The sequence below is a fragment of the Denticeps clupeoides genome, chromosome 10 (genome assembly GCF_900700375.1).
Source record: "Denticeps clupeoides chromosome 10, fDenClu1.1, whole genome shotgun sequence".
Classification (NCBI taxonomy): domain Eukaryota; kingdom Metazoa; phylum Chordata; class Actinopteri; order Clupeiformes; family Denticipitidae; genus Denticeps; species Denticeps clupeoides.
Window position 1 is genome coordinate 1,130,348 of NC_041716.1, and position 17,559 is coordinate 1,147,906.

Consider the following 17,559-nt stretch of genomic DNA (forward strand, 5'->3'; position numbering starts at 1 on the left):
TAGTGTGTGTGTGTGTGTGTGTGTGTGTGAGTGAGCAAGAGAGAGAGAGAGCGAGAGAGAGAGAGAGAGAAAGAAAGAAAGACAGAACTCTGCAGTTTTGGCGGCTCAGATGAACGGAGACAGACCTCCCTTCCACTCCGCCTTGTCCTCCACTCGTCCGTCTGTTTGGCCGAGGTTTTGACTCGTCCCCGTCTGCCACGGCGAGGACCGGAGAGGGTGAGTTTGGCTTCCCACACAGAGCTCTTCTCTCACTCCGCCGCCTTCGCCTTTCTGTTCCACGTTAGAGCGGGCGAGGGGCTGAAAGGAAGAGGTAGAACAGGAGGGGAGGAAAACGGAACGTCTCTGATAGTGCTGACAGCTTTAATTGAAGACAGAGATTGAAGGGAGATGGAGAGAGAACATTTTTCCTGCTCATGCGCCATTGTTCTGGTTTTGGTTTCTCTTTTTTTAACACTTTCCGATGATTCTGGTTATTTTTTGGGGGGGTGAATTTGTGAGAACAACTTGCCTCTCTGGAAAAAGGAGCTGATTGGAATACATTGTTGCCTATTCACACACACAAACACACACACACACACACACACACACACACAAAAACACACACATACACACACACACACACACACACACATACACACACACACAGGGTTATAATCAGCCGAGTGTGAGCCATGTTACTGCAGGATCTGAGATTACACACCAGCAGAGTCTGAGCATGTTCACACTCACACACACACTCTCAAACACACACACACACACACACACACACTGGGTTATAATCAGCCGAGTGTGAGCCATGTTACTGCAGGATCTGAGATTACACACCAGAAGACTCTCAGCATGTTCACACACACACACACACTGACACACGCACACTCACACACAACACACACACACACACACACACACACACACACACACACACACACACACACACAGGTTTGAGGGCGCTCGGGGCAACTGGCCTTGTCCATCCATACGGAAGGCTGAAGGACTCCTCACATGTACAGAGAGACCTCTAGTCCCAGATTTCCTGCTCTCCACAGCACATGTTCTCAAAGAGTCTCAAACTAAAAAAAAAAAAAGGAATCGGAAAATTGCTTTGCCGCCATTCATGGTCCGCCCAAAGGGTGTGGCCTTCTTGTTGTGTTGCACTGTGTGCGTGTGTGTGTTAAACGCCGTGTCAGCACAGCACTAAGAGGCCACTTCGCGAATCAATTCCACGTTTATTTTTAAATGCTTGACGGAACGCTGCTATCGACACATCCAGCAGCAATGCGGGACGTGGGGCGGAGCCGCTCCGGGAGAGGGGGACACAAACAGGGTACAGAAGGCGCTCGTATCTCACAGTGAAGCGTCCCACGAGTAGACCTGATGGAGTTAATGAGGAGACCTTCCAGCGCTTTCCAGGTTAATTGCTTTCTCCCTTTCGTTCCTTAATGAAGGGTTATTAAAATGCATTGGAAACATGGGACTACACACACACACACACACACACACACATTTCCAATCCGACGCATTTTAATGACCTTTCGTTAAGGAACGATATAAATATATAAGCAGGTTGGAAAGACAGTATGTCCTCTCCTTTCATGAGCGGAAACATAAATCAGGGAGCTGATCCCTGTCTCAGGAATTCCGGGGCGATCGAGCTCAAGTGCCAAGGAGGGCTGGGACAGGTGGACTGAGGGAATGGAGGGGAGGTCCTTCCTGCCGTCCCGCGCCCTGTAATTACGCAGGAAGCCATCAGGCCGCCGCTTCCCTTGTATATTTTTGCAGGTGTGCTCAGACGTGCCGAGCGGGCAACGATAAACCGGAATGGCCGTTTTCATGCCGTTTAATCAGCATGCCAGAGATCTGAGACTCGGAGGAAGGTTTACAGAGCTGCACCGCCACATGGGGCGTGGTCAGCAACATCACATTGACCACTTCACCCATCTGAATGCTAATGATAACCAGCGCATTGGTGTTGGTGGTGTTGTCTCACGTTTGTGGACACTGTGCTACACCTGGGCGTGTCACGTATTGACAGGGGGGGGGGGGGGGATGTTAATTGTAGGGTGTGTGAGAGCTGTCAATCAGGCCTACAGGACTTCAGAAATAACTACCCACCAACAAAAGGTCTGGGCGGGTAGTTAGATCCTCCTCTGCAACGTACAGAGAACCAGCATGTTTCTGTACATCCTGAAGACATAAATACTGTGAACGTGACCCTGGCACTACCCCCCTTCACCAGGCGCCCTTACAGTCAGTAGAGACTACCACCAGCTTTAAGAAGAAGTTGTAAACCCGCGTTTAAAAAGTGTTTCAGACGAGTCTAACACACACACACACACACTCACAAAATAATAATAATAATTCGTCCAGCACTTAACAATATCCCAGCATGCTCTATTCCTGACAAGTTGGGCCTTATCGGGGCTCTTAGTTTTGCTGGTGTCGTCCTCCTGTAAGTCGCTTTGGATAAAAGCGTCTGCCAAGTAAAGTAAAGTAAAGTAATGTAAAGAGACAGGGACAGGGTTAAGTGTCCTGTGTGGTCTTCTGGTTCATAGGTGAGCTACTACCACCCGACTCCATCGTATTTATTGGCAGTAAAATAGGGCCCACGGTCCGAAATCCTCGTCTTCAGGGAGCGTTGGTGACGTCCCCTGGAAAAGGACGCCCCACGTGTCTCTGGGTTCCCGCCTTTCTCACTCTTTCCTGCCATTTTTGTCGCCACTTCTCCTTCAGGTCAGGAATAGAAGAGGCGCGTTCCGGTGCCGCGGCCTGAAGGCGGGGTGGCGCGTTGGCACCTAGTAAGTGGCACGGCGGTGACATATGGCAGGCAATCGTTAGAACTGGCGTGGTAATTGTTGTCGCGGCCGCCTGGGCCGGGGAGATACGGGACATGGCGGCGGCGCGGGGACGGCCCCATCCATCCGTCAGCACTAATGAGAGGGCCCTCAGTGCCACTTTTTAATCGCTCGCCATAAACGGGGGGCCTTTTATGACCCGTTCCTCTGGAGTGATGGTCCGGCGGCAACCGGGGCACGCCGTCTACTCTCCCCGGTTCGTCAGGCGGCGCCGTATTTCACCCGCTCCGCCCGAGGCCCGCAACTCATTCACATCCAAAGGAGAGAAGGAGAGAGAGAGAGAGAGAGAGAGAAAGGACGGAAACGGCGGGACACGGAGGGAAGAGCGTCTGTGATTATGGACTCCGCGTCCCCTCCCCCCACCGCGGCGCCGCTGGCGCCCCGTCCTCGTATGAGTTCATCGTTGCCTCGGTCCAGTTCTCCTTCCTGGCAGAACATCTGGGCTGAGCTTTCGTCGAAAAGGAAGAGAACGTGCCGGTTTTATGGCAATTTGCACGCTCCCCTTCGCACATGTGAGTCGTGAGCGGTTTTGCGGACGATCGCTGGTGTTGTGCAAGATGGCCAATGGGTGCGCGCTGGTCGACAAGCGGCGGAGAGTTGCATGGGCACCGGCAGCAGTGACGCGACTTCCTGGCAGCTTCTCAGAAGGAGAGATCGTGGTGAGGACCGGCAGATTGGTCTTTGGGGGTGGGAGAGAACCTCCGCGTGGAACAGGAAGCGCTTCAGCGCGCCCCAGCCGACCTGAAGGGTCCTGTGGTTAGAAGAGCTGAAAGGCCGCGCCCTCCCGGCCAATCGTCTCACTTTAGCACATGCCACCGCGGCATCGGGTTTCCACGACAGCTAAGTGGCGATTGTTGTTTTGGAGAACCCGATAGCCGGCGTTGGCACGCGACACCCGATCTGGGGGAAATTTCTCCCCTTTTCCTCGCCCTCCCCTCTACTGAAAGAATGACTTCACCCTGGAAGCTCACGCCGGCTCCGTGGCTAACACCGCATGTGCCATCCTGCGTAAAGACCTGGTGTAGAGGACCAAAGTGGAAAGTCCCCAGGGCTGCATGTGGTCGAGTCTGAGAAGACCCAGCCTAGTGGTGGGCAAGAGCTCACTTATGAACCAGGAGAGCACAACGTTCCAGGTTCCAACCCCACTTACAGCCATCGTGTCCCTGAGCAGGACACTTAACCCTGAGTGTCCCCAGGGGGGGACTGTCCCTGTAACTGCTGACTGTAAGGCGCTCTGGAGAAGGACGTCCATCTAAAACCAGTCTGAAAGTCTGAAATCTTATAGGTTGATTTGGTGACTGAAAAACATCTCACCATGACACCGTGATTTATCTCTTGGTGGCCTCATGACGAGGTTGGATAATTGTCACTTTCTCAAAATTTCTCAGGTCCGGGTTGTAAACCTCCAAATCTCACAATCGCAGCTACAACCAAACAAGGGCCAGCGGTTAAGGAAGCGGCCCCGTAATCAGAAGGTGGTAACATCATGTCCCTGAGCAGAACACTTAACCCTGAGTGTCTCCAGGGGGGGGACTGTCCCTGTAACTACTGACGGTAAGGGCGTCTGGTAAATGCTGTAAGTGTAAACGCGCTGCAGTCCAGGTACTCGGCCGCCATTCGCTACTCACGCAGCCTCAGCACTGATCTTGTGAACGGTGCGCATATGAAGACGCTCTCGGTTCCGGCTGTGGTGCTCGTCCCGGTCCTCCGCCGCTGCCACGGGAGCCTGTAGGCCGGCATATAAAAGCCCAAATCCGACCCAGACCTGCAGGGCCAGTGTGTGACTCATTAAACCGCGCCGGCGCCAACCTCTTTTCATTAATGTATCACTGTTTTCTTTCCTTTCTTCTCCGTTTTATCTCTGGGGGACGGTGCTTGTGGTGGCTGTTAAATATTATTTCCCGGCTTTGGCTCCTAAAGAAAGTTTGTCAGAGTTCAAAAAGGGATTTTTGGTCTCGTAATGGTTCATTATGGTGGGTGGTAGTAGACTAGCGGGTAACACACTCGTCAATGAACCAGAAGACCCAGGTTCAAACCCCTCTTATTACCATCGTGTCCCTGAGCAAGACACTTAACCCTGAGTGTCTCCAGGGGGGGACTGTCCCTGTAACTACTGGTTGCAAGTCGCTCTGGATAAGGACGTCTGGTAAATGCTGTAAATGGTTCATAATGTTTTATTGCTGTGTGTATTAATGCACAGGCGGGGTGGCGGGCGGGACGCCCCGAGAACAGGGCCGTGCCCGGCGTCCCCGCGGGGTGACCGAGGGTGGAATTTTGAGCGGCCGGCCAGCGCCGGGGAGAGCAGATGAAAGGCGGAGGCCCGGAGATGAAGGGGCAGGGATGGCAGGAGCCTGCGGTGGCAGCGGCGTGGGTGTGGGTGCCTCTCCCGGCCTCGCGTTCCTGAGACGGGGCCACCGGGGCGGCCCGGAGCTGGAGCCACATGTGGAACCGTTTACCGTGATGGAACTGGAAATTAGTGGCGGTTTGAAGCTGCCTGCAGCAGTAGGTTGTAATTAACTGGCTCTGCTGAAAGAAAAAAGGCCAGAAAGTGATGCAGGGAGGGGCGAGTGTGTGTGTGTGTGTGTGTGTGTGTGTGTTCTGTCTGTAGACAGAAACACCAACAATGGCAGGAATGGGGCTGGTGTTTGATTGGCCAGAGACGGGATGTAATTACATGTGTAATTACATGTGTCTTAGATATATGTGTGCGTTTGACGGCACCGCGTAAGGGGAGGGGGTGGGGTCTGCCACACTGGGCCCGGCACCAAACCCACGGACTGGAGAATCAAGTGCCTCCCACAATCCCCTTTGTTCCTTTTGTTTACGTCTAGTTCGTGACCAGGACTTTCCCCTCCGAGGTGGCTCCAGCTAAAGAGCGTAGATTTAGGTACACGACACTGGCACCGCCCACTCGTCCACTCCCACCCTGACCACGAGTGTGCGTGTGTGTGTGTGTCTCTCGAACCCGTGTCTGGGCCTCAGGTCCCAGTGGGAGTGGGGCAGGGAGGCGGAGAGGCCGGGCTGGCAGCGGGAACACAGAGGCCCTTTATTGTGGGGTTCTGCTGATTTAAATCATATGGCATCAGCCTGGAGTCGCTGCGAAGCCTGGAATCCTTTCAAAAGTGCAGAAACGAGAGCGCCTTCGCTCCCTCGCTCCCTCCCTCCCTCCCTCGCTCGCTCGCTCACTCTTTTTTCCCCATCCTTACTTTTTCACTGCTGCCCCTCTCATTTTTCCCCTCCGCCGCTCTTCTCTCACCTCGGTGATGTGGCTCTTTCATTTCCCAGTTCCTCAGCTATGACATCTCTCTCTCTCTCTCTCTCTCTCTCTCTCTCTCTCTCTCTCTCGCTCACACACGCGTTCTCTGGCTTTTGTGCCGGAGCACCTGAGCATCACTCTCAAACCACGTCTTCGCTCGCGGTTCTGCTGCCGTCCCCGGTTGCTCTGCGGCATGTTCCCGAGGCGCCAGGAGTCACGCCAACCTTGCCTGTTGTCCCCTCCTCGTTTCAGGTGCGCTGCTGGGCCCGTCGCCGCGATCGCCATGGCTACCAACAGGGAACGGCACATGACCGGCTTCCCGCCTGCCGTCTACCCCTTCCCGTTCAACCCCATGCGGAGCCACTCCCCCTTTGACCTGCTGACCAACGGCCTGTTTGGTCGCTTCGGGGCCGACCTGCCCAGAGAGATGGCCGCTCTGTGTGAGTACGAGTTCGCTTCTTCTTCGAAGCCGAGAACGTGTACGTGCCGCACGGCTAATTACGAACGATCCACGCCGGCGGGATGCAAGTAATACAGGCTGGAAGGATTGAGGACAAAAAACACTTCCGCGGCGCTAACTACGTTACCGGAGATGTCCACTAGGGGGCAGAGAAGAGAAATCGGACTGGAACTGTAAAGATTCTTGCGTTATTACGTTATTTTGAGCAACCGCATACCCCGACAATAGCGATAGTGTTCTTCGTTTTGGGGTCCTGTCTGAGGCGCCGCTAATTGGTCTCAGGGGGCGCCGTTGGACGCCGAACAGAGGAGGCCGTGGGGAGGACTGGATGAGAAGGAATGTCCGTGTGGTGCTGGATGCGTTTCATCCCCCGTCCCGCCTTCGTGCGCTTGGCAGTGGCGTTTGATGGAGTGCCTGTCACTCGTCTTTTCCTGCCCTTCATCTTATTTAAACGAACGAGTTCCAGAGAAGCTGGACCGGGTGTCTGGTGGGACGGTGGGAATGGGCCCGGGGGTAAAGGCAGTCAGAGGGGCCGTGATAGGTGCGTGCATGCGCGAGACGGGGTCTCCAGCGGCGGAGAAGAAGACTTTCAGACCCCTTTACACCCCCTGCAGCTCCTCTCTTTCTCCCGTTCCCCCGCTCTTGCGGGCCTTTCAGCTGTCAATCACCACTTCCCCCGGCAGAGAGGGGCAGAGAGGGAAGGAGAGAGCGCAGGGGTGACGTCCTAGTGTGACGGAATCTGGGAGCAAACACCCCCAACAAACACACACAGCCGTACCCCAACAATTAAACTCCATTATTAACCAGTTAAAATATACTGGAGGATGGAGGACCGACGTTCCTTCTCCAGGCAGGAACACTGTAAACACCCCCAACAAACACACACACAGCGTTCCCCCAACAATTAAACTCACATTTACATTTACATTTACGGCATTTGGCAGACGCCCTTATCCAGAGCGACTTACAACGTGCTTTCAAGTTACCATCGATGAAGAGATCAATTCCGGTTCACTAGGACCCCAACTATGAATACATCTATTTAATTCACTCTGTTGTAGATTCTGTATACAAAGTTCGACAACAAGAAAATTACAATTTAATCTAAATATTCTTTAAAGAGGAAGGTCTTGAGCTGTCGTGTGAAGGTGCTCAGTGACTGAGCTGTTCTGGCCTCGAGGGGAAGTTCATTCCACCACCGCCATCTAGATGAGCGTCTTCCTTTTACCTTCAGAGATGGAGGGACCAGGCGAGCAGTACTGGAGGCTCGGAGTATACGAGGTGCAGTGCGAGGTGTAATAAGGGCTGTGAGGTAGGATGGTGCTGCTCCATGTTTGGCTTTGTAGGCCAGCATCAGTATTTTGAACCTGATGCGTGCAGCTACTGGGAGCCAGTGAAGGGAACGTAGCAGAGGGGCGGTGTGGGAGAACTTGGGAAGGTTGAAGATCAGTCGTGCTGCTGCATTTTGTATGAGTTGTAGAGGTCGGATGGTACATAGTGGTGGACCAGCTAGAAGGGAGTTGCAGTAGTCCAGTCGTGAGGTTACTAAGGACTGAACCAGTAGTTGGGTGGCCTGAGTTGACAGATAAGGGCGGATTCGTCTGATATTGTAGAGAAGTTATTATTAACCAGTTAAAATATACTGGAGGATGGAGGCTGGAGGACCGACGTTCCATCTACAGGCAGGAACACTGTAAACACCCCCAACAAACACACACTCAGCGTTCCCCCAACAATTAAACTCCATTATTAACCAGTACAAAAAGTACTGGAGACTGGAGGACTCGGACTGACGTTCCTTCTCCAGACAGGAAGACTGTAAACACTCACGAACACACACGCAGGCATGTTACAAGCTGTTTTACTGAAACGTTCCTCGCCGACTGGAAACAAAGGAGACGCAGCTTTTTTCTTCCATTCCTTCTGTCATGGCCGTCCATTTAACAAGCATCTGCTGAAGCCCTCTAACAGGCGGAGGAACGCGCCAGGACAGGGCACGCCAGATATAAATGCTGAGAAAAGAAGAAAATGCCCTCATTGAACCTCACACACACACACACACACACACATACATACAGCTATGCCAGCAGGTCAGAGCACCTTCTGTGGTTGGCGCAGGTATTTTAAAAATCCCTTTTTGGGGTGAAGGTGGAGATGGAGATGCTGTGGTTTCCCCGACGTAACCATTCAGCCAATAATTCATTTACACACTTACATTTACTTTCAAGGCGTTTGTCCCTTTTCCAAAGCGACTTACAACGTATTGTAGAGAAGGAATCTACATGAGCGGGAAAGGTTGCTGATGTGAGTCGAGAAGGAGAGTTGATTGTCTATTGTTACCCCAAGGTTGCGGGCTGTTGTAGAAGGAGAGAGCTGTGAGTTGTCCAGGTAAATAGCAAGATCCTGATGTGGTGAAGAATCTGCTGGAATGAATATTAGTTCAGTTTTGGTGGGATTCAGTTTGAGGTGATGGGCTGCCATCCAAGATGAGATGTCAGTTAGACAGGCAGAGAATTTGGAAGCAGCATGTAAATCTGAGGGAGGAAAGGAGAAGATGAGTTGTGTCTCGTCGGAATAGCAGTGGTAGGATAATCCATGTGAGGAAATGACCTCACCAAGTGATCTCGTGTAGAGGGAGAAAAGGAGAGGACCTAGTACTGAGCCTTGAGGGACACCAGTGGAGAGTCTACGTGAGTTAGAGGTGAAGTCAGACTGGTTAGGATCCAGGAGGTTGTTCTGTGATAGATGAAGTGATAGCTGATTGTAGACACAGCGCTCAAGGATTTTAGAAAGAAATCAGAGGAGAGAAACTGATCTGTAGTTGTTGATGTCTGTAGGATCAGCGGTGGGTTTCTTTAGGATTGGAAGAACTCTGGCTGTTTTAAAGGTAGATGGTACATGGCCGGATGTGATTGAGCTGTTTATGATATAAGAAATGAAAGGGATGTGGTCAGGGGAGATGGTTTGAAGGGATTGCGGAAGGGATTGGATCTAGTGGACAGGTGGTTGGATTGCCTGTAGATATAATCTGAATGATTTCATCTGATGTGAGATTAGAAAACTGATTAAGAGCAGTTGTAAAATTTGCCCTGGAGGGTAGAGTAGGATTTGTGGTGGAGAATGTCTTGCAGATTTGGTCAATCTTCCCTGTGAAGAAGTTCGCAAAAATCATCAGCAGTTAGGGAAGACGGGGCAGGGGGAGACGGAGGGTTGAGTAGGGATAAGAAGATGTTGTGGAGTTTTTGAGGGTTGTGGGCAGAGGCTTCCAGTTTTGCCTTGTAGTAAGCAGTTTTAGCAGCAGTGAGGTTAGTGGAAGATTTGCGTAGAAGATTCTGGTAATACAGTAGGTCTGAGTCAAGCTGAGATTTCTTGTATTTTCTCTCCTCTGTTCGATTACTGCGCAATATATCGGAAAGCCAGGGTGTAGGGGGAGAAGTCCTTTTGGGTTTAGAAGATAGAGTACATAGGTGATCCATAGAAAGGGAAAGTGAGGTGAGGAAATAGTTAGTGGCTGTCTCTAGTGGTCAGGAGAAGAATGAGTCAGAGGTTGGGAGATGTGAAAGAATGCAAGAAGATACAGATGAAGGTTGAGACAATGTGAAGGTTGTGTTGAATGAAGATAGGATGGTGGACAGTTGTGGATCCTGTAGGTAGAGTGAGTGTGAAGGTCAGGAAGTGGTGGTCAGAGATGTGAAGTGGAGTGGGAAAAAGGTCGGACATTCCCTGCTGGTCACGGAAAAAGAGTGGAGAAGGGGAAGAAGGCAAGACGATTGGATTTTGGATGATGGAAGGTTGAAGTCACCGAGGAGAGTTAGGGGGGTGTCTAATGAGAAATTCCAGATATCCAGGTCTCTGTTAGCGCCAGGAAGTCTAGGGAGTGGAGAGTAGTGAGGCCAGAGATGAAACCAGCAGATTGACAGTTCCAGAGCCCACCTACCACTCTCGTTTGAGAAGTAGATGACAGGGCGGGGTAGATGAGGTTGCTGGTAAGAGAGCCTCTGCAGCGTGATTACGTTTTCCTGGGCCTGTAAGAGATGGTTACTGGAACAAGTTTCAGACACATTGATGCTGTGAAGTAAAAGGCTACATGGAAAAGGAGGATTAAGGAAAGATGCCAGGTTTGGTTTGACGGCTGTTTTGACCTTCACTATAAATCCCTAGGCCCTGCCCCCCAATTTGCACCTCATGGGACCCCGGAACTATCACCGTTGTTGTCACTGATTGTTTCAACTCAGCAGGAACGGAGTGTGAGTGATAGCTGGTATGCCTGTAATTACCTGGACCACTTCACACACACTGCTGGAAACCCATTAATGCCACTTAGCACATGATAACATCTCGAGCGGAGTCTCAGACACTTCTGCTGGCTGCCGCCCTCCGTCCGTCCCTCTGTTCCCTTTAGAAAGAAGGGCCTCTTTTTTTTGAGGCAGGAACTTCTCTTCGGACGTTCAGCAGGAATGAGGTGCCTGTTTAAGCATGTCCTCGCTTCTCAGTGGAAGCACTTTTAATTCTACGCTGCCCCCAGTGGAAGCCTCAGGAACAACATACTCGCACGTGCAGTTAAATGAGAATATATCGAAACGTATACGTATGTTTTATTCAAAAAGGTAACGTCACACTTAATCCACTCGTGAAATGGAAATGGTGATCTATTGATGATGATAATATGAATATATCTCAATTTACACACGCAGTGAGTAAATTTCTGAACCAAACAATGAAAAACAGATGAGTTTTTCCATCACTTAGCTCATTACTTACACTATTTCCCCAAATTCATGCAGAATCAAAAACACGTCACACTCACATGCACACACACACACACACACACACACACACACACACACACACACACAGATATTCACAGTCACGCTCTGTGTCCGAGAGTTCTGGTTATTAAAGAAGACATTTCTGGTGAGCCGTGCTCTCGGATCAGTGGAAACCAGAGAGAATATGAAAGAGGCGCCTGCGCGGTCTCGTCCAACAGAGAAGAAGATGGACACGTTCACGTCTCCTGGCCGTGAAACTGTCGCGTCCATTACATGGAGCCCCGTCGTGACTAGATGGACAGCGAGGGTCTATATTCGAGGTGCGAGCCTTCACTGGTCTCGCAATTCAATTTGGTTTTTCACAAAAATACGTCAGCGAGATGAGAGTTGAGCATCCGAGCAGGCGACCGGTTTTCTGCTCATTATGAACGTCTGTATGGACGAGGCGCCGCTGTACTCAGATCAGGCCGCCACAGTCACTACCGGCACTACTTTTTAACCAGAATTTTTCGGTTACGAAAAACCAATACAATTGATTATGTTCTGCTCTGCATCCACGCACAATCGTCCACGTCTGCATCACGATGTGTTGATTATGAGATTCAATTCATCCCCCTCTGTGACGATGAGTTGAAAATGATAGATAATGCCCCGTACTGCTCTCCCGGGGTCAGTGTTCTTGTGTAAGTACAGGGTGGGCCATTTATATGGATACACCTTAATAAAATTGGAATGGTTGGTGACATTGAACACATTTGGTGGTCAGAAAATAACTCATGAAAGAATAAAGTTATGTTAAAACCATGCACACCATTGTTTTTCTTGTGAAATTACCAATACATTTGGTATCACATGACCCTCTTCCTATTGAAAAAACAAAAGTTGGATCCAAGATGACCGACTTCAAAATGGCCACTATGGTCACCACCCATCTTAAAAAGTTTGCCCCCTCACATATACTAATGTGCCACAAACAGGACGTTAACATCACCAACCATTCCCATTTTATTAAGGTGGATCCATATAAATGGCCCACCCTGTTGTTCTCGTGTAATAAGGGGTTCTGAAGACGTTCTGGAGACATTTTTGGATGAAACTTGGCATGGGACGCAACGTGTGTTAAAGCAAAGTTTTTCTGGCAGACAATTAAGCGCTGAGCGTGTTTTTTTTTTCCGTTAAACGGGCAGCACATGGAAAACTCCGCTTCAGGAGACGACAGGGATTCCAGGCCTCCCGGCTGAGAGGGCCCGACGACAGACGACGGCGAAGGAAGCACCGCGCCAGCGGGCACGTGCGAAATATGAAACAGGCTGCGGCGAGAGAGAAAAAAAGCGGGAGGAGCTTCCCCTACAACAGAGGGGGCTACTGAGAAGAGGTGGGAGGAGCCTGAACGGAGTTGGCGAGGAGATGGGAGGTTTCTGCCGTTTTTGCACAACATGTGCCCTCCCACGTATGAGGAAGACGGTCACGAGTGTGCCCAGAGCGTGACGAAAAAAAACAAAAAGGGAAAAATAATAATAGAGAAAGAAAGAATTTAAAACGGTTTTCCACACCTCCCACTGTCACTCCTGCAGGGTTTCGGGAGATGTGGACAAGGTAGATAGTGGATTGTACTTTGTGCCACTTCGAGGCTCTACAAGTGTCTGTCTGATGTTGCTTCAGGTCGACGGATGTGTCCTCTGCACTTTAGAAAACGTTTTCTGAGTTTACAGAAATAACCAGATCATTATCTGTATGTGAAAGTGAAGTTATTGTCACTTGTGATACACGGCAGCACAGCACACGGTGCACACAGTGAAACGTGTCCTCTGTATTTCACCCATCACCCTGAGTGAGCAGTGGGCAGCCATGACAGGCGCCCGGGGAGCAGTGTGTGCGCTTTGCTCAGTGGCACCTTGGCAGATCGGGATTCGAACCAGCAACCTTCTGATTACGGGGCCGCTTCCTTAACCGCTAGGCCACCACTTCCCCAGGAGGAGGAACCTTTTTGTCGGTGTGTAATTATTTCTCCACCTAGAAGAAGAACTAGCAACCCAGGTTCAAACCCCACTTACTACCATCGTGTCCCTGAGCAGGACACTTAACCCTGAGTGTCTCCAGGGGGGGACTGTCCCTGTAACTACTGATTGTAGGGGCGGTAGGGTACTGAAAGTAGGCTGGTAGTAGCCTAGCAGGTAACACACTCGCCTATGAACCAGAAGACCCAGGTTCAAACCCCACTTAATACCATTGTGTCCATGAGCAGGACACTTAACCCTGAGTGTCTCCAGGGGGGGACTGTCCCTGTAACTACTGGCTGTAAGTCGCTCTGGATAAGGGCGTCTGGTGAACGCGGTAAATGTAAAATGTAAACGCGGGCCTGTCTGGGCAGAGCTGAGAGTGTGGAGGTAACCCGATGCTGCCCTGCGTGGCGTGGCAAGGCGGGCGGGGCTGCTGGAGTGGAGCTCTTTGTTCCTGTCAGCGCTGGCAATCTGTTGCGGCACGTCCACACTCCGCACACTCGTCTCCGGTTCGCACGGCTCCAAATTCCATTGCGAGACGTCACCCGCGAGCTGCGAACCGTGACCGCGTCCGGCACGCCGCACTTTACCGAGCTCAGTAGTAAACCAGTGGCGGCCGTCCCCGTCCCGAGGTGGGGGGGGTGGCGGTCGGCCCGCTAAGTGAGACGGATGGACAGCGAGTGGAAGGCCAGTTTGTCATGAGGAGTTTTTTTGCCCCGGGGCGGGAAGTGAGTTGATAAATTTCCGGCTGGTTCCAGGGGTCTCCGTGTTGGGAGACAGATGGCTGGACGGGGGGACAGCCTGCGTTTTCCGAGGCCGAGCCAGTTTAAGGGGGAAAGTTAGTGGCCCAGTGGGGGTATCCGCAAGAGTTCAGACTCCTCGGCCAGGAAAGGGGAACGGAGAGGGAGGGTCAGGATTACGGAGCCGCGGCCGGATTGGGTTTCCAAACTCTACCGCACCCCTCTCTCTTCCAGGCTTCTCCGGCATGCCAGAACCCGGTTCTAATCCTACAGTTAGTGCCGGATTCTAGAACCGACAGGGTCTGGCATTCCCGACTGATTCAGACGAATGACGCCGTCCTTCCCGGATCGTAACGAGAGAAAGGGAAGAGGTGGGGTCAAGGTGGAGTTTTGGACATTTGGACATGTTAATTACGGCAATGATTACCAGAGGATCTCAGAAAGTAACGGAGGTGTTGAAAGACAGAAGAATGGAGAAGTGAGTGGAGAATTTCGCAGGTCCTGTAGTCACTGTGGGTACGGCAGGAACTAGGAATGGCCGCAGTTCTAGTTTTGGGTGTAGCGCCTCCTTCAGGTTGCAGCGGGAAACGGAGCAAGCACGTTGACTTGGTGCGTTATGTGGACGTTACCGAATGTTGACCCAGTTACGTCCCTTCACAGATCCCACTAGCATGGCAAATGCAACAAAAAAAAAACAGACCCTGGGGGGGGATCTGTTCTCAGAGGAGCGCCCCAGGTGGCCACTGGCCGTAACTGCATTCCTAGAACGACTTGGTCCGAAAGTGCCTATTAATAACCGGAATTCTGCGTGTCTCCCTTGTGGATCCCACCCTCCCTCATCCCGGTCACTCCCGGTGGTGCACGGTGTGACAGTAACGTGGAAGAAGAACCAGACCAGGGCGGCCGAGGTGGTTTACTGACCTCTGAAACAAAAGGGCCGTGTGTGTGTGTGTGTGTGTGTGTGTTTATGGTGAGCCCAGCCAGCAGCACAGATTGGCAGGAAATGGTGTCTTTTCTGAAGCGGCTGGGCCATACCACTGCCACGCTCCTGACGGGGGTGCGAGAGGGAGATGGATGTGTTTACTGGGAGGGAGGTGGGGGTGTCTGCTCTCTGTTGGAACCCTTCGGGTGTCCTCTCGCCTCTCAGCTGTTGGGGCCGCCACGCGGCGTCGGTGCTGGCTGCGACAGGGACATTCATCAACGACCAAAATATCCAGCGGCTAAAAGAAAAGCTTCTCTTTCCCCCTCGTTTTCATTTAAAAAAGCATATTTATATGGATTTTTCTTTCCACGGCACAAGGACCAAGTTGCTAAACATGCATCTGTTTGAGAGTTTGAGTGTGCAGGGCTGAGTTTGGCCCGGCATCTGTTCCTCCGAGGCCTTTAATGTGGTTATGATTTGAGACGGGGGGCCGCGGGAGAGGCGGGGCGCTGCCGAGTTTTTGAGACAGGCGATGAAGAAGGATGAGCCCGGAGCACGGCCACAAGGGAGGGGCGGTGTTTGCTCGACTCGCTCTCGCTCCCGCCAGCCTGAAATATGAAACACAAAAGGGGCTTTCGTCCACAAAAGGGAAGCCGGCAGTCAGGCGAGGAGGAAAGGAGAAGCAGATAAAGTTTTGTCCACCCACACCGGCCAAACCAGATTGGGCCTCCTCCCTCCCCTCCCTCTCTCTCTCCCTCTCTCTCTCTCATGCTCTCGGTCTCCACCCCCCTCTGAGAGGGCGGGACTCGGCCAGTTGGTTTGGCCCGGCGTAGCTGAGGCGCGTTGAGTGCTATGCGGGACTGTTATTTAGGTCTGTTACAGCAGACAGGGAGCAGCTCGCCCAGGGGCAGAACGCAGGAGAGAGAGAGAGAGAGAGAGAGAGGGACGAGCCGGGCAGGAACCAGCGCCACATTCCGGCTGACTCCGGGGAAAGGGACGGCGTGTGGACAGAGAGGGAGAGGGAGGAAAAAAGTTGGTGCGTGACATTCCACTGCAGCTGTCACGACTCTCGCTCGGTCCCTCATTTTGGAGGAGGAGGAAGCCGGACGGGGGGTGACAGCCTGGTGACAGCCTGCCGGAGTGGAGGGACCTGGGCAGGAGAGACGGAGGACGGACACCATGTTTGACTGTATGGAGGCTCTGGGGATGGGTCCCCGCCAGCTCTATGAAGTGACCAGCCGGGGCGCCTGCATGCTGCGCAAAGCGAACCCCTTCTTCGCGGGGCTGGACCCATTCGCCTGGAGCGGCACCCCCAGCATTCAGTGTGAGTTTGGCCTCTCTCTCTCTCTCTCTCTCTCTTCTGAACTTGAGCCGGGCTGATCTGGGGTCAGTTGCTGGGCTCAGAGCAGGTCAAGGTTAGGAAAGGGCCTTGGAGAACTTGGCCGAGAGCTGAGCTACTCAGGAAGTTTGCATTTACTAGTATTATTCGTGCACCGAGCGTAACCGGAATGCCGCTCACAGTCGCCTAGGTGCGCCTGGCCCGGCGGTCCGACACGTGACCTTCGTCCGGAGGCGCAGGTCACACTCGTCTTCTTCGTGACGGTGATTCGTATTCGCCGTGTACGATCGAGATGGAGCAAACCACTTCATAAAAAGAGAGAGAGATGGGTCGGTGGGCTGAACGAGTACGGCAGAGTGTCTTCCTTTCTGCTCCGTCCCCGTCTTTCTCCTGCTACCGGGGGACAAGTCTGAGTGAAATCTGGTCACCCGACAGGCACATGCACACAATACTCTGTAAACTCCTTACAAAATGCATCTGGAGGCGAGATTTGGAGATTTTCTTTTCTTTGTTTCGTCCCCGCTTCGGGTGGGCGGGGGGGACGGCGCTCATCTGTCTTCATTAATCGTGGAGACACCAGCGTTTCAGTGCCTGTCACGCATACTGGGCCGCCTTTAATGAAGACAGATGTCCTGTCAGGCCGGGGCTGAAAGGCGGACTCCAGACAGGCCTGTTCTCATTAGACCCTGGGCCCTGATGATAACAAGATGAGAACTGTTTATTTAATCAATGAGGCTGGTCCCTCGCCAGCGCCTCTGATTGGTGACCGGGGGACAAAAAAAAAAAAGTTTTCTCTTTTTTTTTTTTCTTTTTCGCCTCCTCCTTTTCATTCTATTCGACTCTCGTCCCAGGAAGTGGCGAGAGAGAGAGAGAGAGAGAGAGAGAGAGGGCGGGAGAGAAATCCAGTTGCCCCCGAGGGCAGGCAGCAATGGCTGAAGTGGTGTCGTGTTTCAGGCCTTCTGTGCCCAGTAACCAGCCCTGTCCCACACCCCCTTCACCTTTAAACGCCCGTATCCTCTTCTAAAATGGCAGCCTGGGACGAAATAAAGGCCCCTCCTGGCCTACACACCTTCGGACCTCTCCTCGGGGTCGGAGGTCGGGCCGAGGAGCTGGTGGTGTAGGGGTGGTAGTAGCCTAGTGGGTAACACACTCGCCTGTGAACCAGAAGACCCAGGTTCAAACCCCACTTACTACCATCGTGTCCCTGAGCAAGACACTCCA

At 52.3% G+C, this 17,559-nt stretch overlaps 1 protein-coding gene across 2 annotated transcripts in view; it reads left to right on the forward strand.

The window, feature by feature from the left end:
* rarga (retinoic acid receptor gamma a) overlaps positions 1-17,559 on the forward strand; it is a 30,190-nt gene continuing 12,631 nt past the window's right edge. The window contains exons 1-2 of one of the 2 annotated variants that reach the window (XM_028994358.1): positions 1-216; positions 6,361-6,548. In XM_028994358.1, the coding sequence (XP_028850191.1) occupies positions 6,392-6,548 (157 nt within the window). In that variant the 5' untranslated portion in view covers positions 1-216; positions 6,361-6,391. Of the gene's footprint in view, positions 217-6,360; positions 6,549-13,575; positions 16,324-17,559 lie in introns of those variants that run through there. The other variant, XM_028994359.1, reaches the window with a different exon arrangement.